This window comes from Aotus nancymaae, unplaced genomic scaffold (genome assembly GCF_030222135.1).
Source record: "Aotus nancymaae isolate 86718 unplaced genomic scaffold, 86718_ANA_hifiasm-v0.15.2.pri h1tg000012l, whole genome shotgun sequence".
Classification (NCBI taxonomy): Eukaryota; Metazoa; Chordata; class Mammalia; order Primates; family Aotidae; genus Aotus; species Aotus nancymaae.
In genome coordinates this window covers 46785274-46812068 of record NW_026988423.1, presented here as the reverse complement: position 1 = coordinate 46812068, position 26795 = coordinate 46785274, and the positions used below count along the sequence as shown (strand labels likewise).

The 26795-nt window shown below is 47.7% G+C and overlaps 1 protein-coding gene across 3 annotated transcripts in view; it reads right to left on the bottom strand.

Annotated features, from left to right (window-relative positions):
• Nucleotides 1–24902, bottom strand: part of LOC105715008 (general transcription factor II-I repeat domain-containing protein 2B) — a 60624-nt gene extending 35722 nt beyond the window's left edge. For 2 of the 3 annotated variants that reach the window (XM_064375629.1, XM_064375630.1), the window contains exons 1-4: nucleotides 22242–24143; nucleotides 9113–9216; nucleotides 5239–5377; nucleotides 866–985 (exon numbers count right to left, since the gene is read on the bottom strand). In XM_064375629.1, the coding sequence (XP_064231699.1) occupies nucleotides 866–985; nucleotides 5239–5377; nucleotides 9113–9216; nucleotides 22242–22719 (841 nt within the window). In that variant the 5' untranslated portion in view covers nucleotides 22720–24143. Of the gene's footprint in view, nucleotides 1–865; nucleotides 986–5238; nucleotides 5378–9112; nucleotides 9217–22241; nucleotides 24144–24494 lie in introns of those variants that run through there. The other variant, XM_064375631.1, reaches the window with a different exon arrangement.
• Nucleotides 24903–26795: the final 1893 nt, after the last annotated feature.

Sequence of the window (26795 nt, the reverse complement as noted above, 5' to 3'; positions counted from 1 at the left end):
CTGTCTAAAAAAGAAAAAAAAAAAAAAAAAAAAGAACTGGCTCTTCACTTGATGAGAATATGGGTTTTAAAATATTCAAAACAGCTGGGCATGGTGGCTCATGCCTGTAATCCCAGCACTTTGGGAGGTCCAGGCAGGTGGATCACACAGTCAGGAGTTCGAGACCACCCTGCCCAATATGGTGACACCCCATCTCTACTAAAAATACAAAAAAAGATTAGTGGTGGTGGGTGCCTGTAATCCCAGCTGCTCAGGAGGCTGAGGTAGGAGAATTGCTTGAAACTGGGAGACAGAGGTCTCAGTGAGCCAAGATCGCACCATTGCACTCCAGCCTGGTCAACAGAGTGAGACTCCGTCTCAAAAAAAAAAAAAAATGTTCAGGGCCGGGCGCGGTGGCTCACGCCTATAAAATCCTAGCACTTTGAGAGGCCAAGGCGGGTGGATCACGAGGTCAAGAGGTTGAGACCGGCTGGGCGCGGTGGCTCACGCCTGTAATCCCAGCACTTTGGGAGGCCGAGGCGGGTGGATCACGAGGTCAAGAGATCGAGACCACCCTGGTCAACATGGTGAAACCCCGTCTCTACTAAAAATACAAAAAATTAGCTGGGCATGGTGGCGCGTGCCTGTAATCCCAGCTACTCAGGAGGCTGAGGCAGGAGAATCGCCTGAACCCAGGAGGCGGAGGTTGCGGTGAGCCGAGATCGCGCCATTGCACTCCAGCTTGGGTAACAGGAGTGAAACTCCGTCTCAAAAAAAAAAAAAATGTTCAAAACATTCTAAGTAGTCATGCCAATAAGACTGTCTGTGATACTGCCCTCTTCCTTGGTGAACGATTTAGAGAATTCATGCTGAAAGTGAACATTACCATAACAAAGGCAGAAATAGTCCTCCACTGCCTTCCTGAGTATTTCCGTTTCTCCCGAGTGGATCTGCATCCCGTTCACCGGGCAGGGAGGTTTCATCTCACGCAGCCCCTCTGCAACGCCTGCAAATGCATGATGAGCACTAGGTCAGTATCTAGGCATTTGTGCGGTACACTTCCGTACTGTGTTTCTGGTATTGAAATAAAAAAGGGAGAAAACGTGAATAAATATAAAACAAGATATTTTAAAGAAAAACAAGAAAAATGGTATTTATGATAAACTGGTTAAAGAACTATAAAAAATTCAACATATAAAGAAATAGTAGTAGTTTAAGGAAATTATTCTCATTATTTTTAGAGACAGGGTCTCACTCTGCTGCCCAGGCTGGAGTGCAGTGGGATGACCAAAGCTCTCTGCAGCCTCAAATTTCTGGGCTCAAGTGATCCTCCCACCTCAGCCTCCCGAGTAGCAAGGCTTCCAGGAGTGCACTGCCACACCTGGCTAACTTTTAATTTGTTTTAAGAGATAGGATATAGCCGGGCACGCTGGCTCACGCCTGTAATCCCAGCACTTTGGGAGGCCGAGGCGGGTGGATCACGAGGTCAAGAGATCGAGACCATCCTGGTCAACATGGTGAAACCCCGTCTCTACTAAAAATACAAAAAATTAGCTGGGCATGGTGGCACATGCCTGTAATCCCAGCTACTCGGGAGGCTGAGGCAGGAGAATTGCCTGAACCCGGGAGGTGGAGGTTGCGGTGAGCCGAGATCGCGTCATTGCACTCCAGCCTGGGTAACAAGAGCGAAACTCCATCTCAAAAAAAAAAAAAAAAAAGAGATGGGATCTCACTTTGTTGCCCACCCAGGTTGGCCTCTAACTCCTGGCCTCAAGTGATCCTCCCATCTCAGCCTCCCAAAGTGCTGGGATTACAGGTGTGAGGCACTGTACCCAGCCAGAAATGATCTTTATAAGAGAAATTTGATTTGTTCTGCAGTTGAAAAGTGACAATAATCGTGTAGGAAGACTATATTCCTGAACCCATCCAAGACCAGCCCCAGAATCAATGGGTCCTCCAAAAGTTCTAAAACAGATTGTTTTAATCAGTCTAGTCAGGAGATAGAAACCACAGTCATTTAAACACAGAAAGGTTTTTTTTTGTTTGTTTGTTTTTGTATTAATTTAAGAGGCACAAGTATGGTTTTCTTACATGAATATATTGTGTCGTTGGTGAAGTCTGGGCTTTTCGTGTGCCCATCACCCAAATAACGTACAATGTACCCGTGAAGTCATCCCTCACCACCCCTTACCCGCCTCCTGCCTCCCACCCCTCTGAGTCTCCAATGTCTGTTATACACACTCTATGAGCATGTTTTGTTTATTTGTTTTGAAACAGAGCCTCTCACTCTGTCACCTATGCTGGAGTGCAGGGGTGCAATCTCAGCTCACGGCAACCTCCACCTCCCAGGTTCAAGAGATTCTTGTGCCTCAGCCTCCCAAGTAGCTGGGATTACAGGTATGCGCCACCACACTGGGCTCATTTTTGTATTTTCAGTAGAGAGAGCGTTTCACCATGTTAGCCAGGCTGGTCTCGCCCTCCTGGCCTCAAGTGATCCCCCCACCTTGGCCTCCCAAAGTGCTGAGATTACAGGGATGAGCCACCGCCCTCGGCCACACACTCTATATCCATGTGCACCCATAATTTAGACCCTCTTTTAAGTAAGGACGTGCAGCATTTGCCTTTTTAAGTCAAATGATAAAGACAAGAGTCTCCAGTTCCATCCATGTTGCTGCAAAATATATCATTTCATTCTTTTTTTTTTGAGACAGTCTCACTCTGTCACCTAGGCTGGAGTGCAGTGACACGATCTCAGCTCAGTGCAACCTCTGCCTCCCGGGTTCAAGCGATTCTCCTGCCTCAGCCACCCGAGTAGCTGGGAATACAGGCATGTGCCCCACGCCCAGCTAATTTTTGTATTCTTAGTAGAGACGGGGTTTCACCATGATGCCCAGGCTGGTCTGGAACTCCTGATCTCAAGTGATCCACCCGCCTTGGGCTCCCAAAGTGCTTGGATGATAGGTGTGAGCCACGGCGCCCGGCCACTTCATTCTTTTTTATGGCTGAGTAGTATCCCTTTGTGTGTGTACCACCTTTTCTTTATCCAGTCATCTGGTGATGGATGCTTAGTTTGATTGCACATCTTTGCCATTGTGAATAGTGCTGTAATGAACATACAAAGCCGGTGTCTTTTTGATAGAATGAGTTCTTTTCCTTTGGGTAGATGCCAAGTAGTGGCCTTGCTGGAATGAACGGGAGTTTATGTTTAGTTCTTTGAGAAATCTGCATACTGTTTTCCATAGAAGTTGTACTGATTTACACCAATAGGTAACATTCCCTAGAAGAATTGTCAACTGGTAACATGGGATTAACTGCTAGGAGGACTAAGGACTCTAAAGAGAACATGAGCAGCAGGCTGTAGGAGCATCTGTGACTGCTGGACTGAGGCATGGGACCCAGGAGGGAGCGTCTGTGACTGCTGGACTGAGGCATGGGACCCAGGAGGGAGCATCTGTGACTGCTGGAGTGAGAGGCATGGGACCCAGAAGGGAGCATCTGTGACTGCTGGACTGAGGCGTGAGACCCAAGAGGGAGCATCTGTGACTGCTGGAGTGAGGCATGGGATCCAGGAGGGAGCAACTGTGACTGCTGGACTGAGGCAAGGCACGGGACCCAGGAGGGAGCATCTGTGACTGCTGGACTGAGGCATGGGACCCAGGAGGGAGCAACTGTGACTGCTGGACTGAGGCATGGGATCCAGGAGGGAGCATCTGTGACTGCTGGACTGAGGCATGGGACCCAGGAGGGAGCAACTGTGACTGCTGGACTGAGGCATGGGACCCAGGAGGGAGCATCTGTGACTGCTGGACTGAGAGGCATGGGACCCAGGAGGGAGCAAGTCCAGGAACGGGGTGGCCACCCAGGGCCAAGATCCAGACCTCATTAAATAGGATTTGGCCATAGCCCAGTAGATAGTGGGGAAGCCTGTGGGGGTGTCCATGCATGGCTGGCAAGCAGGGGCCTGCTCTTGGGGGGTACTGGCAGAAATCACTAGACAGTTGCCCTGTGGGTGCCTGCAAGACTTGCTGGGCATTATAAGGAAGATGCCCTCTAGTGTGCTGATGGAACGCTCTGGACCAGCCTGGGCAAGAGAGCAAGACTCTGTCTCAAAAAAAAAAAAAAGATGTAGGTTTTTTTCTGGGTTTTGTTTTGTTTTGAGACCGGGTCTTACTCTATCGCCCAGACTGGAGTGCAGTGGTGTGATCACAGCACACTGCAGCCTTGACCTCCCAGGCTCAAGCAATCCTCCCGCCTGAGCCTCCTGAGTAGCTAAGACAACAGGCACGGGCCACCATACCTAGTTAATTTTTTTTGTATTTTTTTTAGTAGAGATGGAGTTTTGCCATGTTGCCCAGGATGATCTCCAACTCCCGAGCTCAAGTGATCCACCTGACTCAGTCTCCCAAGATGCTGGGATTACAGGTGTGAGTCTCCGTACCTGGCAGAGGTGTAGTTTTTAACATTGTAGAGTAGTTCCTTGTCATATGGCCACATACGCTCACTCACACTGGATGTTTGCAGCACACCTTGACATACTGAAGGATCTGAAATTGCCAAAGTAAGAAAAGGGAAAAACGGCCAGGCGCAATGGCTCACACCTGTAATCCTAGCACTTTGAGAGGCTGAGGCGGGCAGATCACTTGAGGTCAGGAGTTCAAGATCAGCCTGGCCAACGGGGTGAAACCTCATCTCTACCAAAGATGTAAAAATTACCAGGCATGGTGGAGGGTGCCTGTAATCCCAGCTACTCAGGAGGCTGAGGCAGGAGAATCGCTTGAACCCAGGAGGTGGAGGTTGCAGTGAGACGAGACCGTACCACTGCACTCTACCCCGGTTGACACAGCAAAACTCTGTCTCAAAAAACAAAGGAAAAAAGGATTATATACGTGTATAATGGTTATTAACAGACAGTAATACACAACAAGCTCTGGAAAACCTTTTTCCCCTTCCTTTGGCAAGGACTAAGTATGCTGTAAAATATGTGTTTATTTTAGAAATTAAGGATAATTTGTTCTCTGTCATCGAAATTTCTTCTAAGGGACCAGAGTACTGCTGAGGGCCTAGTACAAAATACAATGACCATTTGTCTTGGACTCTGCAGTGTTAAGCCGTGTTTATTTGGTAAGCTGAATCCAAGAAGATGTGTTAGGATCATTTCTAGGAGAATGCTTACAATAACTTAGAAGCAAATACTACGTAAATCTTGCCTGCAATCATTTTGAGGTTGGGAATGCAAAGGGTAAAATTACAAACACCTACAGTATTTTGCAAAGTCTTTCTGAAAATCCGTCCTGGCATTAACGAAAGCGCATCCTCTCTCGGTTCCGACGACAAACACGTCTGTTTCGTACACAGCGATGCAGGCCACTTCTGCCTTGGACTTGGCCAGTTCTTTACACTGAAACAGAAACGAAAAGCAATGTATGACCTACAAGGGCAGATCCAAGATCGTGGAGCTGGGAGGGCTGCTTTAAGAATACAAAATTAGGGCCAGGTGCGGTGGCTCACGCCTGTAATCCCAGCACTTTGGAAGGCTGAGGCGGGTGGACCACAAGGTCAGGAGTTCGAGACCAGCCTGGCCAACATGGTGAAACCCCGTCTCTACTAAAAATACACAAATTAGCTGGGTGCAGTGGCAGGTGCCTGTAATCCCAGCTACTTGGGAGGTTGAGACAGGAGAATTGATTTAACCTGGGAGGCAGAGGTTGCAGTGAGCCGAGATCACATCACTGCACTCCAACCTGGGCAACAGAGCAAGTCTCTACCTCAAAAAAATTAAAAAAAAAAAAAAAAAAATACAAAATCAGGCTGGGCGTTGGCAGCTCATGCCTGTAATCCCTGCACTCTGGGAGGCCAAGGTGGGCAGATCACGAGGTCAGGAGATTGGGACCATCCTGGCCAACATGGTAAAACCCTGTCTCTACTAAAAATACAAAAACTAGCCAGGTGTGGTGGCGCATGCCTGAAATTCCAGCTATTCAGGAGGCTGAGGCAGGAGAATTGCTTGAACCCGGGAGGCAGAGGTTGCAGTGAGCTGAGATTGTGCCACTGTACTCCAGCCTGGCAACAGAGCAAGACACTGGCTCAAAAAAAAAAAAAAAAAAAAAAGTTATAAAATTAGGTAGCAAAAGGAATATTTACTTAAAATAAGAAAAATCACTGAGAAAAAAAACAATTTATCAAGCAAATACCATAAGCATCATAAAACCCAAAGAACATATTTTTATTTACTGCCTGACATGGGTCTCCAACACACGTTTTTCCTACATTTTTGGCTACAGACTTTCTGGTTATCTCTTCATATATACATAACAAATTTTTTTTTTTTGAGACAGAGTCTTGCTCTGTTGCCCAGGCTGGAGGGCAGTGGCACAATTTTGGCTCACTGCAACCTCTGCCTCAGCCTCCCAGGTTAGCTCGGATTACAGGTGCCCACCACCAAACCTGGCTAATATTTTTGTATTTTTAGTAGAGACGGGGTTTCACCAAGTTGACCAGGCTGGTCTCAACTCCTGACCTCAGGTGATCTGCCCTCCTTGGCTTCCCAAAGTGCTGGGATTATAGGTGTGTGCCAGCGCACGTGGCCTCCTTTTCCTTGTATTTTATTTACTGATAAGAAACACACACATTGAATATATTGGGTTTTCTTGAAACAAGGTCTCACTCTGTTACCCAGCCTGGATTGCAGTGATGTGATCACAGCTCACTGCAGCCCCAACCTCCTCGGCTCAGGTGATCCTCCCACCTCAGCTTCCCAAGTAGCTAACACTGCAGGCATGCGCCACCATGCCCAGCTAATTTTGGTATGTTTAGTAGAGATGGGGTTTCAGCATGCTGGCCAGGCTGGTCCTGAACTCCTGGGCTCAAGTAATCTGTCTGCCTTGGCCTCCCAAAATGCTGGGATTACAGGCATGAGTCACTGCGCCCAGCCGAATTTGTTTATTGTCTCCCGAGTAGGATGTAAGATCTCTGTGAGGGGAACCACCTCAAGTCTTGTGACTCCAGTGCCCAGAAGAGGGCCTTGGCTTAGGAGCTGCTTCCTGGATATTTGTCAAATGAAAGGAATGTGATCCATTTTTATACAATGTCCCTGGGGGAGATATTTTGAGTTTTCTTCAAACAGATGCTAATGTTTTCTTTTATTATTATTTTTATTTTTATTATTTGAGGGAGGGTCTTGCTCTGTTACCTGCTGAAGTACAGGAGTGCAATCCTAGCTCACTGTAGTCTTGATCTCCTAGGCTTGAGTGATCCTCCTGCCTCAGCCTCTCCAGTAGCTGGGACTACAGACATGTGCCACCATGCCCAGCTAATTTAAAAAATTTTTTTTTTAGTAGAGACAAGGTCTTGCTATGTTACCCAGGCTGGTCTCAAAACTCCCAAGCTCAAGTGATCCTCTGCCCTCACAAAGTGGTGGGATTATGGGGATGAGCCACCCTACCTAGCCTTAATGCTTGTTTTAAAATTTTTTCCAAGTTTCTTTTTTTTTTTTTTTTTTTTTTTTTTTTTTTTTTTTTTTTTTTTTTTTTTTTTTTGAGACAGAGTTTCGCTCTTGATACCCAGGCTGGAGCGCAATGGCGCGATCTCGGCTCACCGCAATCTCCGCCTCCTGGGTTCAGGCAATTCTCCTGCCTCAGCCTCCTGAGTAGCTGGGATTACAGGCACGCGCCACCGTGCCCAGCTAATTTTTTGTATTAGTAGAGACGGGGTTTCACCATGTTGACCAAGATGGTCTCGATCTCTTGACCTCGTGATCCACCCGCCTCGGCCTCCCAAAGTGCTGGGATTACAGGCTTGAGCCACCGCGCCCGGCCTCTTTTTTTTTTTTTAAGAGTCAGGGTCTTGTTGTGTTGTGCAGGCTGGAGTTCAGGGTCATGATAGATCACTACAGCCTTGAATTCCTGGGCTTGGCACCACCCCCTCCAGCTAATTTTTAAAAAAATACTCTTGGAGAGACAAGTTCTCACTATGCTGCCCAGGCTGGTCTCCAACCCCTGACCTCAAGCCATCCTCCCACCTCGCCTCCCAAACCGCTGGGATTACAGGGTGACTACGCTAATTTTGGTCACTTAAATAACGTGGTGTCTGTCAGGTTTCTGTACTGCAAAGTTACTGATTTTCCATTTTTAATCAATAAATATCTTCTAATCAGATACTTTGGAGTTATGTAAATTTCTCATCAAATTTTCACCCACCAAGTAAAGTTTACCTTTTGGATGTAAACAGATACATATAAATAGCCTATTTTTCTTTTTTTCTTGCCGCAGAGTCTTACTCTGTCGCCCAGGCTGGAGTGCAGTGGCATAATCTCAGTTCACGACAACCTCCACCTCCAGGGTTCAAGTGATTCTCGTGTCTCAGCCTCCTGAGTAGTTGGGAATACAGGCACCTGCCACCACACCCAGCTAATGTTTGTATTTTTAGTGGAAATGGGCTTTCACCACGTTGCCCAGGCTGGTCTCAACTCCTGACCTCTAGTCATCAGTGTGCCTTGGCCTCCCAAAGTGCTGGGATTGCAGGAGTGAGCCATGGTGCCTGGCCTATTTACTTTTGAATTTAGATTTTAAAAATATTCTCGAACATGGTAAAATAGGTTACCATTCATTACATTTCAGATCTGGGAAGCTTGAGTTTACATAATTGCATCCATAATGTTAAAAACAAATATGTAAATAATCTGAAAAGCCCATTATCCTCTATAAAGGATACCCTTATATAGATGTCAGGCAGAAGGTAAACATCAAAAGTGATACGGAAGGAGCTGGGCGCAATGACTAAGGCCTGTAATCCCAGCACTTTGGGAGGCCAAGGTGGGCAGAGTACCTGAGGTCAGGAGTTCGAGACCAGCCTGGCAGATATGGTAAAACCCTGTCTCTATTAAAAATACAAAAATTAGCTGGACATGGTGGTGCATGCCCATAATCCCAGCTACTCAGGAGGCTGAGGCAGGAGAATTGCTTGAACCCAGGAGACAGAAGTTGCCGTGAGCCGAGATTGCGCCACTGCACTCCATCCTGGGTGACAGGGTGAGATTCCTTCTCAAAAATAAAAGGGATGCTGAAGTGTTTCATGATTCTGTCATCTCGACAACAATCCATCTGTGGAATGTCGGACAAGTGTCAGGCTGTCTCACCATGGACTCAAGGGCAGACACGAGGAATGTCACCACCATCCTGCTCTCTGAGGAGGGCTCTTCTTCAGCAGGCAGAGTGGACACTGCTACCTGGGCCATGATCCCTGTGCAAGAGAAGCAAGAAGGAAGTGATAAAAATTCAGAGTCTGAAACTCACATTCAGAGCTGTGAGGGTGTTCACAAGAGATCTCGTTCAAACCTCCCTCTAGAGGTGAAGAAACTGAAATGTAAAGCCATTTAGTGACTTGCCCACGAGCTCCTGAATAGTAATGCCAACTTTTATTTTATTTTGAGACAGGGTCTTGCTCTGTCACCCAGGCTGGAGTGCAGTGGCACAATCATGGCTTCCTGTAACCTCTGCCCCCTGGATTCAATCGATCCTCCAACTGCAACCTCCCCAGAAGCTGGGACTACAGTTGAGCGCCACCATACCTGGCTAATTTTTGTATTTTTTGTAAAGATGGGGTTTCACCACATTGCCTAGGCTGGTCTCAAAGCGGTCTGCCTTCCTTGGCCTCTCAAAGTGCTAGGATTACAGGTGTGAGCCACCACACTCAGCCCTGTTTTCTTTCTTTCTTTTTTTTTTTTTTGAGATTGAGTTTCATTCTTGTTGCCCAGGCTGGAGTGCAGTGATGCGATCTCGACTCATGGCAACCTCCGCCTCTCGGGTTCAAGTGATTATCCTGGCTCAGCCTCCTAAGCAGCTGGGATTACAGGCACCTGCCACCATGCCCAGCTATTTTTTGTATTTTTAGTAGAGATGAGGTTTCCCCATGTTGGCCAGCTGGTCTCAAATTCCTGATTACAGGTGTGAGCCACTGTGCCCAGCCAAATTCCTTTTTTAAAAACTATTTACTTGGCCGGGCGCAGTGGCTCAAGTCTGTAATTCCAGCACTTTGGGAGGTGGAGGCAGGCGGATCATAAGGTCAAGAGATTGAGACCATCCTGGCCAACATGGTGAAACCCTGTCTCTACTATAAATACAAAAAAATTAGCTGGGCATGGTGGCATGCGCCTGTAGTCCCAGCTACCCAGGAAGCTGAAGCAGGAGAATTGCTTGAATCCAGGAGGCGGAGGTTGCAGTGATCCAAGATTGCGCCACTGCACTCCAGCCTGGCGCCTGGCAACAGAGTGAGACTCTGTCTCAAAAAAAAAAAAAAAATTTACTTATTTAAAAACAGGGTCTTGCTCTGTTGCTTAGGCTGGAGTGCAGTGGGGAGATCTCAGCCCACTGTAGGCTCACAAACAGCTGAGACTACAGGCACACACCATCACACCTGGCTAATTTTTTTTTTGTAGAGACAGGGTTTTGCCATGTTGCCCACACTGGTCTTGAACTCCTGGTCTCAAGTGATCTGCCTGCCTCAGACTCCCAAAGTGCTAGGATTATAGGCACCACTCCCAGCCCTTTTTTTTTTTTGAGACAAAGTACAATGGCACGATCTCGGCTCACTGCAACCTCCGCCTCCCAGGTTCAAGTGATTCACCTGCCTCAGTCTCCCAAGTAGCTGGAATTACAGGTGCCCACCACCACACCTGGCTAATTTTTGTATTTTTAGTAGAGATGGGGTTTCACCATGTTGGACCAGCCTGGTCTCAAACTGCTGACCTCAGGTGATCCATCTGCCTAGGCCTCCCAGAGTTCTGGGATTAAAGGCTTGAGCCACCACACCCAGTCTTTTAAATTTATTTATTTATTTATTGAGACAGAGTCTCACTCTGTCACCAGGGTGGAGTGCAGTGGTGCGATATTGGCTCACTGGAACCTCCGCCTCCCAGGTTCAAGCAATTCTCCTGCTCAGCCTCCCGAGTAGCTGGGACTACAGGTATGCACCACCATGCTCTGCTAATTTTTGTATTTTTAGTACAGACAGGGTTTCACCACGTTGGTCAGGATGGTCTCCATCTCTTGACCTCATGATCCACCTGCCTCAGCCTCCCAAAGTGCTGGGATTACAGACGTGAACCACTGCGCTCAGCTTACATTTATTTTTGTGCTAACTTTTATAGAATATATTTTCCACTAAACCTACACATAGCCTCCCCATAAAACAAACTCAGGTATTATGTGAGAGGAGCAGGCTGTTTCCCAGATGAGAGGAGGATTTGTATCTTATTAATCCAATGATGTTTAGTTAGATTTTAGCATGGTTATGCCAGCTACCAGTTTCACTTATATATAGAAAGGATGCAGTGGGTTTGTGTATTAAAGATGAGAAGAGAAAAAATTCCTTCTTTCCCTCTCCCCTTTGAACTTCTGTCTCTTAAAAGCTCACTCTAAATTTTGCAAAGCTCTTTACGTTTTTTGTTTGTTTTGTTTTTAGAGACAGGATCTGTGTCACCCAGTCTGGAGAGTAGTGATGCAATCATGGCTCACTGCATCCTTCAACTCCCTGGCTCAAGCAATCCTCCTGCCTCACCCTCCCGAGTAGCTGGGACCGCAGGCATACATCACCATGCCCAGCTAATTTTTTAACTTTGTTTGGGTAAAGACGGGGTCTTGCTGTATTGTCCAGGCTGGTCTCAAACTCCCAGGCTCAAGCCATCCTCCTGCGTCGGCCACCTTAAGTGCTGGGATGACAGGCTGAACCACTGTGCCTGGCTGATACATTTTGCTAAGCTCTAAATAAAGTTGGCTTTAAGAAATTTCTTTGAAAAAATTCTCTGAAATCCTAAAAAGAACTTTTTGAAATGGAGCTTGCAAATTAAGTACCTGTCAGCTACATCATGTCCCTCCAATATTTGGTTTAATTCTATTTGTAAGCAAAAAATAAGCAGATCAACATGAGTGTGCACAGGGAAGGAAGACAGATTTTTTTTTTGTTTGAGTTTTGCTCTTGTCACCCACGCTTGAGTGCAGTGGTGCAATCTTGGCTCACTGCAACCTCCGCCTCCTGGGTTTAAGTGATTCTCCTGCCTCAGCCTCCTGAGTAGCTGGGATTACAGGCATGTGCCATCACATCTGGCTAATTTTTGTTATTTTTAGTAGAGATAGGGTTTTACCATGTTGGCCAGGCTGGTCTCAAACTCCTGACCTCAGGTGATCCACTTGCCTTGGCCTCCCAAAGGGCTGGGATTACAGGCACAAGCCACTGGGCCCGGCCAAAACTGAAGATTTAAGGGAGCAAAGTGTGGAGGTCACATGAGGTTATTTGGAAATGTTCACAAAGGTCTCTTTCAGATCATGTGGATTGATTCCTTGCCCACTTGAATGTGGTGTGGCCACATGACTTTCGTGGACTGAGGATGTCAGGGAAGTAACTTCACTTTGCCACACTCTCTCTTCCTCCTCGGTGGCCACTGGAAATGTTCCACATAGGACCGCCACAGCAGCCTGGGTTCCAGATTGCAGACAACATGAAACAGACTCACAGACAACGCACAGAAGACTTTTAGTGGGACTAAGAAATAAGTCCTTGCTTATTTTAATCCTCCAAAATCTGGTGTCTTCTGCAACCACAGCACACCCTAGCCAGTCTGGATAGTTACAGAAGGTTAAAAAGAAATTCTAAAAATGCAACTATCAAAATTATTTGAAGACACTAGAGGATCCCTTAGCGTTATAATCTTTCTGAGAACATTAGCCATTAGCTATGCTGAACCAGTAGGATGCAAATTATTGTTAAATGTTTTTATAAATCTATATATCTCTATCATTATTCAACAGAATGGTAGGGGGAAGGAAGAGATAGGTAGAGGTTTGCTTGTTTGTTTTTTGAGATGAGTATCACTCTGCCACCCAGGCTGGAGTGCAGTGGATCAACATGAGTGTGCACGTGGAAGGAAGACAGATTTTTTTCTTTGAGTCTCGCTCTGTCACCCAGGTTAGAGTGCAGTGGCACGAACTCAGCTCACTGCAACCTCCGCCTCCCCGGTTCAAGCGATTCTCCTGCCTCAACTTCCCGAGTAGCTGGGATTACAGGAGTGAGCCACCACACCCAGCTAATTTTTGTATTTTTAGTAGAGACAGGGTTACACCATGTTGGCCAGGCTCATCTCGAACTCTTGACCTCAAGTGATCCACTCGCCTCGGCTTCCCAAAGTGCTGGGATTACAGGTGTGAGCCACCACACCTGGCCTGTTTTGTTTTTTTTTTTTTGAGACAGGATCTTGCTCTGTCACCTAGGCTGGAATGTGATCATGGCTCACTGTATCCTCAACCTTCTGGGCTCAGTTGATCCTCCCATCTCAGCCTCCCAGGTGGCTGGGACTACAGGTGCATGCCACCACACTTCGCTAAGTTTTGCATTTTTAGTAGAGACAGGGTTTCACTATGTTGTACAGGCTGCTCTCCAATTCCTGGGCTCAAGCGATCTGCCCGATTCCGCTTCCCACAGTGCTGGGATTACAGGTGTGAGCCACCTCGCCTGGCCAATATTGTTTTTCATAGCAAAGACCCTGTTCTAGCAACAGAGCTGGAGTCATAAAAAGCAGCCTCAATCGCCTCTCTGCTTTTTGGCTAAGATCAGGAGTAGAAAAAGCAGCATCCAGCCAGGAGATGCATAGGTCCTAGAAAGTATTTTTTTGAGCATTCTAGATTCCAGAGTTATCACGCGGTACTCTCACCAAACAAATGTACATCAAAGAGTATGTAACAGCAAAGGTGTGTTATGTTTCCATTCACCAGAATACTCCCTTTTTTTTTTTTTTTTTTTTTTTTTTTTTTTGAGACGGAGTTTCGCTCTTGTTACCCAGGCTGGAGTGCAATGGCGCGATCTCGGCTCACCGCAACCTCCACCTCCTGGGTTCAAGCAATTCTCCTGCCTCAGCCTCCTGAGTAGCTGGGATTACAGGCACGTGCCACCATGCCCAGCTAATTTTTTTTGTATTTTTAGTAGAGACGGGTTTCACCATGTTGACCAGGATGGTCTCGATCTCTTGACCTCGTGATCCACCCGCCTCAGCCTCCCAAAGTGCTGGGATTACAGGCGTGAGCCACCGCGCCCGGCCAATCAGAACACTCCCTTAGATCACGCTCCATCCTTATTATTTTGGAAGCTCAGAGAATTTCCATTCATAATCTTATTTTGTCTTTAGTATTCCCGGGAGAGAAAGGGGTGTTAAAAGTATTCTCATTTTACAACTTAGCAAGTTATCCAAGCAAAGCTAGAACATATACCAGGATAATTTTTGCCTAGTGCTATTTCCACTTCTTCACACCTTAAATTGCCATTGATCTATGACGTCATCACACTCAATGTGTATTAAGAAATGGGGCCAGGCACAGTGGCTCACGCCTGTAATCCCAGCACTTTGGGAGGCCAAAGCGGGCAGATCATGAAGTCAGGAGATCGAGACCATCCTGGCTAACACGGTGAAACCCCGTCTCTACTAAAAATACAAAAAATTAGCCGGGCGTGGTGGCACACGCCTGTAGTCCAGGCTACTCCGGAGGCTGAGGCAGGAGAATCACTTGACCCGGGAGGCAGAAGTTGCGGTGAGCCGCGATTGCGCCACTGCACTGCAGCCTGGGCAACAAGAACAAAACTCCATCTCAAAAAAAAAAAGGAAAGAAAGAAATGGGGCCGGCGCGGTGACTCCCGCCTGTAATCCCAGCACTTTGGGAGGCTGAGGCGCGCAGATCGCTTGAGGTCAGGAGTTCGAGACCAGCTTGACCAATATGGTGAGACCAGTTCTCTACTAAAAATACTAAAAATGGCTCGCGTCTGTAATCCCAGCTACTCTGGATTACAGAGTAATCCAGGAGACGCCACAGCAACATCCTACGGGGCGCCCCAGGTGATGAAGGTCCTACGTGATTATCAGAACTGTCAGGGCAGGCAGCGAGCCCTGCAGGATGAAAAGTCTCTGGGGGCAGCGACCCACTCGCCTTCTCTGGGCGTCCTGCTCTCTGGAAATAAGTGCATCCGGGTCACACCGGAAGTTCACTGCTCTTCGCGCGTCCAGAGGTTACTTTCTGGGACGGTCCTTAGTGGAGACTATTCGTGGAGCCTTCCCTGCACCCTGCACTTGGGGATGGCTCCATCTCTTCTCTCCTCTTCCCCGAGAAAGAGACTGCCATCAGGAGGTGGCATTAACAATGAACACCAGAGGTGGCACCGGGCCAGGCAGGTGACATGCTTAGGAAGCACCCGATGTGCTGGTCCCCATGGGACTGAACGCCACGAGAGCCGCGGGCTGGACTCTGGCACCTTGTCTATTGAAGATACAAAATCAACTGCTTTTTAATTTTTTTTTTTTTTTGACATGGAGCCTCGCTGTGTCGTCCAGGCTGGAGTGCAGTGGCGCAGTCGTCTGCTCACCGCAACCTCCGCCTCCCGGGTTCAAGCGATTCTCCTGCCTCAGCCTCCGAGTAGCTGGGACTACAGGTACCCTCCCTCACTCACACCCGGGAAATTTTTTGTACTTTTAGTAGAGATGGTGTTTCACAATGTTGTCCAGGCTGTTCTCGAACTCCCGACCTCAAGTGATCTACCTGCCTCCGCTTCCCAAAGCCCTGGGATTACAGGAATGAGCCACTGCACCTGGTCTGCTTATTTATTTATTTATTTAGATGGAGTTTCCCTCTTGTTGCCCAGGCTGGATTGCAATGGCGTGATCTTGGCTCACCTCCTGGGTTCAAGAGATCCTCCTGTCTCAGCCTCCCTAGTAGCTGGGATTACAGGTGCCCACCACCACAACTGGCTAATTTTCGTATTTTTAGTAGAGACAGGGTTTCACCATGTTGGCCAGGCTGGTCTCAAACTCCTGACCTCAGGTGATCTGCCCGCTTCAGCCTCCCAAAGGGCTGGGATTATAGGCGTGAGCCACCGCACCCGGCCTCTGCTTTTTTAAAAGTCAGGGTCGGCCAGGCGCGGTGGCTCACGCCTGTAATCCCAGCACTTTGGGAGGCCGAGGCGGGCAGATCACGAGATCAAGAGATCGAGACCATCCCGGCCAACATGGTGAAACCCTGCCTCTACTAAAAAATACAAAAATTAGCCAGGTATGGTGGCGTGCGCCTGTAGTCCCAGCTACTCGGGAGGCTGAGGCAGGAGAATTGCTTGAACCCAGGAGGTGGAGATTGCAGTGAGCCGAGATTGCGCCACTGCACTCCAGCCTGGCACCTGGCGACAGAGCAAGACTCTGACTCAAAAAAAAAAAGTCAGGGTCTCACACTGTCACCCAGGTTGGAATGCAGTGACTCGATCATAGTTCACTGCAGCCTCCAACTAGTGGATTCAGGCCATCCTCCCACCTCATCCTCCTGAGTCACTGCACCTGGCTCAATGAACTACTTCCTTTGAACGTTTCTTTCACTTCTGACCTTTTATGAATCCCCTCAACTTAAAATCCAAAGGAATCACATATTATGTAATTCCATTCATATTAAATTTCTAGAGTAGGGAAATCTATAGGAACTGAGTGTAGATTACTAGATGTTTAGGGTTGACAGCAAAAGGTAGGTTTCTTTTCAGGGTGATAAAAATATTCACAATTTGACTGTAATGATCGTTGTACAACTCTGTGAATATATTTTAAGAAACCACTGAACTGTACACTTTATTTATTTTTATTTTTATTTTTGAGATAGAGTCTCACTCTGTCACCCAGGCTGGAGTAAAGTGGCATGATCTCAGCTCACTGCAACCTCTGCCTCCCAGGTTCAAGCAATTCTCCTGCCTCAGCCTCCTGAGTAGCTGGAACTACAGGCACGTGCCACCACGCCTAGCTAATTTTTTGTATTTTCAGTAGAGATGGGGTTTCACCATGTTAACCAGGATGGTCTTGATCTCCTGACCTCATGATCCACCTGCCTCGGCCTCCCAAAGTGCTGGGATTACAGGAGTGAGCCACCACGCCCAGCCTGGAAGAAGTTTTTAAATAAAAATTCTTTTTTTTTTTGAAGAGAAGTTTCACTCTTGTTGCCCAGGCTGGAGTGCAGTGGCGCGATCTTGGCTCACTGCAACCTCTGCCTCCCAGGTTCATGTGATTCTCCTGCTTCAGCCTCCCGAGTAGCTGGGATTACAGGCACCTGCCACCACATCTGGCTAATTTTTTGTATTTTTAGTAGAGACAGGGTTTTACCATGTTGGCCAGGCTGGTCTCGAACTCCTGACCTTCAGGTGATCCACCCACCTTGGCCTCCCAAAGTGCTGAGATTACAGGCATGAGCCAGTATGCCTGGCCTTAAATAAAAATTCTTTTACCTGATGTAAACTAGACTACATGAGGATATGTTTCATTTCCTTGATTATAAAGGTGAAATGCTTGTTTGCGTCACTCTTTTTTTCTGCGCCCTGTGGCATATGGTTGATCCATAGGCAGTGTGCCCAGAGTCAGCCACAAATGTTTTAATATTCAAGCATAATTTTTTTTTTTGAGACAGAGTCTTGCTCTGTCTCCAGGTGCCAGGCTGGAGTGCAGTGGTGCGATCTCGGCTCACTGCAATCTCTGCCTCCTGGGTTCAAGCAATTCTCCTGCCTCAGCCTCCTGAGTAGCTGGGACTACACGTGCATGCACCACGCCCAGCTAATATTTGTATTTTTAGTAGAGACGGGGTTTCACCATGTTGGCCAGGATGGTCTCGATCTCTTGACTTCATGATCTGCCCACCTCGGCCTCCCAAAGTGCTGGGATTACAAGCGTGAGTCACCACGCCCGGCTCAAGCATAATTTTTATACAGCAAAGTTCACCCTTTTCAGTGTATAGTTCTATGATTTTTTTTTCTTTGAGACAGGTTCTCACTCTGTCACCCAGGCTGGAGTGCAGCATTGCACTCTCAGATCATTGCACCCTCTCCATCCTGGGCTCAAGCAATCCTTGTGCCTCAGCCTCCTGAGTGGTTGGGACCAGAGGTGTGTGCCACCATGCCTGGATCATCTTTTGTATTTTTTTTTTTTTTAATAGAGAGGAGGCTTCATCATGTTGCCAAGGCTGGTCTCGAACTCCTGACCTCAGATGATCTGCCACCTCGGCCTCCCAAAGTGTTGGGATTACAAGACTGAGCCACGCCCTCGGCCCCTATGAATTTTGACATATATAAAGTTATATAGCTACCATTAAAATCAAGGTATAAAATAGTTCCATCACCCCAGAATATTATACCACAGTAATCCCTAGCAGCTGTGATGTCAAAAGTCTGCTTTTTACCAAAAAATAAAATAAAAATAACACAAACTAACAAAAATACAAATTTAAAAATTTAAAAAGCCAAAGAATAAAATAATAGGCAGGATGATATCAGGTAGAATTAAAAAAAAAAAGATACTATCAGTTGGCATCAACTATGCTAACAGCAATCATTTAAAAACAAGTGTTTCGTAATAATTATCATCAGCTTTTGAGCCAGGGTCTCACTCTGTCACCTAGGCTGGAATGCAGTGGTGCAGTCACAGCTCACTGCAGCGTCTGCCTCCCTGGGGTGATCCTCCCACCTCAGCCTCCTGAGTAGCTGGAATCCCAGACATACACCATCACGTTCAGCTAATTTTTATATTTTTTGTAGAGAGGGGGTTTTGCCATGTTGCCCAGACTGGTCTCAAACTCCTGGGCTTAAGTGAAGTGCCTGCCTCATCCTCCCAAAGTGCTGAGATTACAGGTGTGTCCCACCGTGCTGGGCTGTTTCATAATTATTGTACTTTCTTTACATTTTGTACATAATAACAAATGGTGGCAGGAATGCTGTCTTTTATGTTCTATGATTTGGAACACAGCATGCATTAATAGAAAACTGAAAATAATGAAACATGACTATAAGCCAACATAGTGTTCCTATCCCAAGAACATTTTCCTGAGAAAATTTCAATACACTCCAATAAAGCCCAAAATCCTTGACCATAACAGCTTGTACCGCAGAATAAAATCTCCCAAAGCCGATATAGTTATTAATCCTTTTTTCTACTCACATATGCAGTCCCAGCACCATTTATTGAGATGACAGATTTTTATATAGTACTTAACTTTTTGCTATTTTATTTTATTTTGAGATGGAGTCTTGCTCTGCGGCCCAGGATGGAGTGCAGTGGTGCAATCTCAGCTCAATGCAACCTCAGTCTCTTGAGTAGCTAGGATTACAGGCACGCACCACATCCGGCTAATTTTTGTATTTTTAGTAGAGACAGGGTTTCACCATGTTGGCCAGGCTGGTCTTAAACACTTGACCTAAGGTGATCTGCCCACCTTGGCCTCCCAAAGTGCTGGGATTACAGGCACGAACCACCGCACCTGGCCCTTTTTGCTCTTTAAAAACCGTAGACTCCAAAAACTTTCAAATCTCAGTTTGTTTTCCTAGCAATCCTGGAGGACTTTCTGTCCTTCTAATGTAATATTTTACTAATGAAAAGCAAATACGTAGGACACAGCCTACAGGTCAAATCCAGACTGCAGCCTACTTTTGTGAAAAGCTTTGCCGGAACACAGTCACACTCACTTGTTTACATCTTGTTTACAGCTGCTTTCCTGCAAAGGAAGGTTTGCATGCATGTGACAAGGACTCCATGTCCCCAAAGCCAAAAATATTTACTATCATACAAAGTTTGCCCATCCCTGATCTAGAATCTGTATCTATCCGTTACAACCTTTCATCATTTGCAATGTCTTCCACTCCCTTTAAGAAAACTCTGAAATCTTGAAATAGAGGCCTGATTATTTTTAAAAACTGTTTCTAGATTTTCCTTTCCAAGGTTAATTTTTCAGGTTTTAAAGGGCTTAGATTTTTTGTTTTGTTTTGATTTTCAGACAGAGTCTCACTCTGTCCTCTAGATTGAAGTGCGGTGGTGCAATACCATGCCCAGCTCATTTTACTTTATTTTTTGTAGAGACAAGGTTTTACTCTGTTGCCAGGCTGGTCTTGAACTCCTAGGCTCAAACGATCCTTCTGCCTCAGCCTCCCAAAGTACTGGAATTACAGGAATGAGACACTGCGCCCAGACCTGGTGCTTGTTTTTTGTTTTGTTTTGCTTTTTGCTTTTGAGATAAGCTCTTGCTGTCACCCAGACTGAAGTGTAGTGGCATGATCATAGCTCTCTGCAGCCTGGACCTCCCAGGCTCAAGTGATCCTCCCACCTCAGTCTCCCAAGTAGCTGGGAACACAGGCGCACACCACCATACCCAGCTAATTTTTTTTTTTTTTGTAGAGACAGAGTTTTGCCATGGTGCCCAGGCCAGTCTTGAACTCCTGGGCTCAAGCGATCCTCCCACCTCAGCCTCCCAAAGTGCTGGGATTACAGGCATAAGCCACCATACCCAGCCCCAGGGCTTGATTTTAATTAATAAGTTCTACCTTCTTCACAGCTCAACTGTGTACACTGTTTCAACTCAAGCATACACTGTTTCACCATTCAACAAAAACGTATTGAGCATCTGTGATGTAAAAATATATACTACTGGCCAGGTGCAGTGGCTCATGCCTGTAATCCCAGCACTCTGGGAGGCCAAGGCAGGTAGATTACCTGAGGTCAGGAGTTCAAGACCAGCATGGCCAACATGATTAAACCCTGTCTCTACTAAACACACACACACACACACACACACACACACACACACACACACGACAGGCATGGTGGGGGGCACCTGTAATTCCAGCTACTTGGGAGGCTAAGGCAGGAAAATCTCTTGAATACAGGAGGCAAAGGTGGCAGTGAGCCAAGACTGTGCCACTGCACTCCAGCCTGGGTGACAGAGTGAGACTCCGTCTCAAAGTACAAAAAAAATTAGCTGGGCATGGTGGCGCATGCCTGTGATCCCAGCTACTCAGGAGGCTGAGGCAGGAGAATCCCCTCAACCAAGGAAGCGGAGGTTGCAGTGAGCCATGATTGCGTCACTGCACTCTAGTCTGGGTGACAGAGCAAGACTCTGTCTCAAAAAAAAAAAAAAATGTATACTGCTGGCAGGAAGTGGAGGGGAAACAAAGGTGAACAGAATCTAACTCCTGCTCTCAAGTGAGAAAGACCTGCCTGCATGAGGCAGAATCACAGGCAATACGGTAAAAGAAGCCAGACATGCATGAAATGGCCCAGGCATGTAGGAATGCAGACTGATCAAATGGGAGGGATGAGAGAAATGATGGGCCAGGAGTCTCCCCCTTATCTTCGGCAGACTCTTCCAAGACCCCCAGTGGATGCCTGGAACTGCGGCTAGTGCCAAACCCTACATCTGTTATGTTCTTTTTCTTTTTTTGAGATGGAGTCTCACTCTGTCGCCCAGGCTGGAGTGCAGTGGTGCAATGTTGACTCATGGCAACCTATGCCTCCTGGGTTCAAGCAATTTTCCTGCTTCAGCCTCCCAAGTAGCTAGGATTACAGGTGCGCAGCACGTCTGGCTAATTTTTGTATTTTTAGTAGAGACGGGGTTTCACCACGTTGGCCAGTCCAGGCAACATAGTGGGACCAGCCCGGCAACATAATGGGATCTCACCTCTACAAAAAAATTAAAAATTAGCTAGGCGTGGGGGTGCATGCCTGTGGTCCCAGCTACTCAGGAGGCTGAGATGGGAGGACTGCCTGAGCCCAGGAGGTTGAGGCTGCAGTGAGCTGTGATCCCACCATTTCAACACGGTGAGACCCTGGGCAACAGGGCAAGACTCTGTTTCAAGAGAAAAAAAAGAAGGCCAGCCAGGCTCAGTGGCTCATGCCTGTAATCCCAGCACTTTTGGAGACTGAGGTGGGTGGATCACCTGAGATCAAGAGTTAGAGACCAGCCCGGCCAACATGGTGAAACACTGTCTCTACTAAAAACATAAAAATTAGTCGGGCATGGTGGTGTGCACCTGTAATCCCAGCTACTCGGGAGGCTGAGGCAGGAGAATCGCTTGAATCCAGGAGGCAGAGCTTGGAGTTAGCAGAGATCAATCACTGCACTAGAGCCTGGGTGACAGGATGAGACTCTGTCTCAAAAAAAAAAAAAAAAAAAAAAGGAAAAGGTGTCAGGTATGGAATTTTCAATTCGCATCAGGTCAGCATTCAGTAAGTTTTGGATTTTGGAACATTACAAATTTTAGTTTTTAGATTAGAGATGGTCAACCTGTACATACATACGTACGATAAATTTCAATTTATAAATTAGCCACAATAAGAAATTAACAACAATAAGCTAGAATAAGTATATCGAGTACTGTAATGTCATGTGACTGTGATCTCTCTCTCCTCTCTCTCTCTTTCTCAATATAACTTGTTGCAATGTACTCACCCTTCTTCTTCTTGTAATGGTGTGAGAATCTATGCCTGAATCTGTGTAACCATCCCTTACTCGCAGTAAATGGCTTGGGGTCAGTTTCAGGGCATCCCTTGCTGAAGTCCTGGTACAGGCTCAGCGCTTTCTGGCGCAACACATTGCTGTCAATCGGAACACGTTTTCTGTTCATCTCTTCCACCCACAGATGCAGCGCCTGTTCCATCCTAACTAAGCACTTGTCACGCACGGTGGCCGTCACTTTAGCAGTTGGAGGTGAGACAGCAAAACTAGCACGGATTTCCTTTTCCTTCTTCACAATTTCACGGATGGAAGATTCATTCTTCCCGTAGATCTTAGCAACCTCAGCATAGGATTTTTTTTCTTTCCTGATCAAGTCGAGAACTTTCACCTTTTCACTTAGAGGAAGCACTTTCCGGCTTCTCTTTGGTCTAGCCAAATTGCCAGCATCGATACTCTTGTGCTTTGGGGCCATGATGGCGGAAAATAAGGGTGACTTGCACTGGGACACTGTGACAGTCGATCTGATAACCGAGCCAGCTACTAAGTGACTATGGCTGGGGAGCGTCCACAGCGTGGGGACGCTGAACAAAGGGGACAATTCACTGCCCAGGCTGTACAGCGCGAGATTTCATCACAGCGTGCAATTTAAAACTTATGAATTGTTTATTTCTGGAATTTTCCATGTAATATTTTCAGACCATGGTTGACCTCAGGTAACTGAAACAGCGGGTAAGGGGGGAACAACTGTACTTCCAGGTTCTGCAGCCTGAGAATGAGAGAAGGGACTGTGCAGGCTGAAGGCGTGGGGGAAGAGCCAGGGCCCTGGGGACCAGACATCAGAGACTAAACAGGCAGGCAGGCAGGCAGGCAGGAAGAACCGTGACCCACTCCAAATCGCCACTGAAGACTGATCCCAGCTGCAACCCGGTGCCAAGCCCCACGTCTACTGAAGTCACACAGCGGCAGACAGCTTCCTCTCCAAATGGAAGCAAAGAGGAGGAAAGGCTGCTGGAGTCTTCAACTGCAGCCGTGAGCAATATCCAACTGGCCACTTTCCAGGCTTATATCTAGACATCTGCTTACTTCAAATTACCATCACGAAACTAAAACATTTTTTTTTCCTCAAAACACAAAGCGTGGCCCAGCAATTCCAGTCCTTGGTATATACCTAAGAGAATTGAAAACAAATGTCCGCACAAAAACGTGTACACCAATGTTCACAGCAGCATTATTCAAAACAGCCAAAAGGTGGAAATTACCCAACTAGCCATCAATGGATGGAAAATCAAAATGCCGTGTATTCATAGCATGGATTTTTATTGAGCTGTAAGGAAGGAAAGATGCCAGGCACACAAAAAACTTCTTGGGATGAGTCTATCCACACGAAAAGTCCAGATTAGGCAAATGCATGGAGACAAAAGTGATTGCCAGGGACTGGGTGTGGGGACCGGGTGGGGACCGCAGAATGACCGCCTAATGGGGTTGCAGTTTCTTTTCGGGTGCTGAAAACGTTCTGCAATTAGCGGCAAAGGTTGCACAACTCTATGCACTGAATTATTCAGTCTTAAAAGGTGAATTTTACAATGGATCTCAAAGAAGCTGTTATTAAGAAACAAGAAAGCTTGGGCTTGAGGGGTGAATACAACCCTGCGATCCCTTTTCCTCCTTGAACTCGAAACCAGAATTACAACGGACAATTCCCGGGCCTCGGCCTTTTTCCTCGGGAGTCTGGATTGGTTTTCCGCCAACAAACAGATCCGATCCCCGGTGGCCGTCGCGAGGACCAGGACAAAACCCACAACCTGGGCCTCTCCGCAACGCGTGACGTGAGGGGGCGGATCCGGGCGCGGATCCCTGGTAACAGCGGCGACCCCGCCCCCTCATCCAACCAATCAAGTGAGTCTGCACGCAGCGCGAGAGCCCCCACGTACGCCGGGCGGAGTTTGACCCCCACGCACACCCCCGCTCGGCCAATCAGGAAGGAGAGGGATGTGCACTCCGTGCGTACGACCGCTACCCCCGCGGCAAGGCTTCCCCGCCCCCACCCTTACACCTCTGGTCCAGCCCGCAGGGACCGGGGTTCGTGGGGGGGGAGCCGCCTCGGGGCGCTGGGGTGTTCCGGGGGACCACCTCTCGCTGCGGCCGGGCGGCCTCCCTTCCCCAGGCTCTCGGGAGGAGGACGTTCCGAGCAAGGCAACCTGCCCCTAATGGCGGCGGCGGCGGCAGCGGCGGGGGCGGGGTACGCACCTGAGGGCGCCGGGCCGGCCGCGGAGTCCGAGGCCTGGACCACCAGGGGGGAGGCCGATGGCTGAGGGCGGTGACCGGGAGAACCGCGCTGAGGACGAGCACGCGGCAGGGCTTGTGGGCGGCGGCCGAGGCCCCTGCTCGCCACTCTCTCTCTCTTTTTTCTTTCTTTCCCCCCCTTATTTTCCCCCTTTTTTTTTGTTTGCTTCCTGGAAGGCAGCCTCACTCGTGTGTCCGCAGCGCCCCAAGTGGGAGTCGCCGTTTCCGGTGCTGTCGAATCCAATTTAGCCGCACTGTGCTGTTGCTTGGAGGCGCGCAGTCGGGTCGGCGAGGTCGGGACCCGCTCAGCCATCGCTGATTTGGGGATGGATTGCTTGCGCGGCGTTTCCCACCCCGGACACAGCGTCCATGCATGCAGTTGCTTGCTGTTATTTAACTTTTTTTTTTTTTTTGAGACCGAGGTTCGCTCTTATCGCCCAGGCTGGAGTGCAGTGGCATGATCTCGGCTCACTGCAACCTCCACCTCCGGATTCAGGCGATTCTCCTGCCTCAGCCTCTCGATTTACTGGGATTACAGGCCTGCACCCACCACGCCCGGCTCATTTTGCATTTTTAGTAGAGATGGGGTTTCGCTATGTTGGTCAGGCTGGTCTCAAACTCCTGACCTCAAGTGATCTGCCCGCCTTGGCCTCCCAAGGTGCTGGAATTATAGGCGTGAGCCACCGTGTCCAGCCCCCTTTTTTTTTTCTTTTGCGTGATTGCAATTTGTAGTTGCAAAGCAGTTGGGTCACCACTGGAATGACCAGTGAATCTGGGCCTTAAAGTCCTCGAATTGTTTGTGATAAACTGCAACATCCTGCCCGGAGCCTTTCTGATAGGGTCGGGATCGCCAGCTAATCATGCGCATAGTCGAATGTTATGGTAGTCTAAATTATAATTACATATGTGCTATAGCTGGCCTGGAGCCAGAACCTGAGCAACGCCATTTTATAAGACAAAGCTGTGTCTCCAAAAATGAGTTGTAATAACTGCCCCATTCTCCTTGCAATAACTGCTGACTTTGGTTTTTGCTTATCAGGATACGCGGCCCAAGCTAATTTCATCTTGACCCCTGTGAACTAAGATCTGTAAATTCCACCGCTACCCAGACAAGTGTAAACTAAGGTTTATCAATGTAAATCACTTAGGTAGCAATTAGAGTGACAATAAGCCCCCGAGCCCTCGGAATGTCCGGAGGCCCCCACCCCCGTCCCTGTCCAGGAATGATTTAGAGAATCCACCAGCCCTGGGAATGTCTGAAGCCCCTTCATCCCCCTCCGTGCTCGTCACCCCCACTCCCAAGGTGGTTTTTCGGGTATAAAAAGTCTTGGCACCCTCCCTTCGGGGCCGTGGGTTTGAGAGACGTGAGTCTTCCATGGTCGCCGGCAATAAAGACCCTGCAATTTGGCATACTTTTGTCTTTGTGATAATTTTGTACGCTTGGTCCATTACAACACCTATACGTTATTATTTCTTAGATGGAATTTCATTCTTGTCTCCCAGACTGGAGTGCAGTGTCTCAATTTCAGCTCATTGCAACCTCTGCCTCCTGGGTTCAACCGATTTGCCTGCCTCAGCCCCCGAGTAGCTGGGATTACAGGCCTGCACCACCACGCCCGGCTAATTTTGTATTTTCAGTAGAAACAGGGTTTCACCATGTTGGCCAGGCTGGTCTCAAACTCCTAAACTCAGGTGATCCGCCCACCTCCGCCTCCCAAAGTGCTTGGATTACAGGTGTGAGCCACTGCATTTGGCCACATACTAATTTTTAAATATCCCAAAAAGAGAATAGGAGAAGTCATCTACTTGTGGCTCAGAATTGACGATTTTGTCTTGTTTTTGTTTTTGTTTTTTTGAGTCACGGTCTCTGTTGCCCAGGCTGGAGTACAGTGGTGTCATAATAGCTCACTGCAGATTCACACTCCTGGGCCCAAGCAATTCTCCTGCCTTGGCCTTCCAACATGCCGAGATTGCAGTGGCTAATATTTGTAGGGATAGAGTCTGTGTTCCCCAGGCTGGTTTTCTACTCTAGGCTCAAGTGATCCTCCCACCTCAAGTTCCTGAGTAGCTGGGACTACAGGCATTCACCTCCACACTGACTAATTTTTTAGAAAATTGTAGAGATTGGGGTCTTGCTGTGTTGCCCAGGCTGGCCTCAAGCTCCTGAGCTCAAGGGATCCTCATGCCTTGCCTCCCAAATTGCTGGTGTTACACTCGTGAGCCACTGCACCCAGCCTGCTTCATAATTTTAAATCCTTTTTTTCC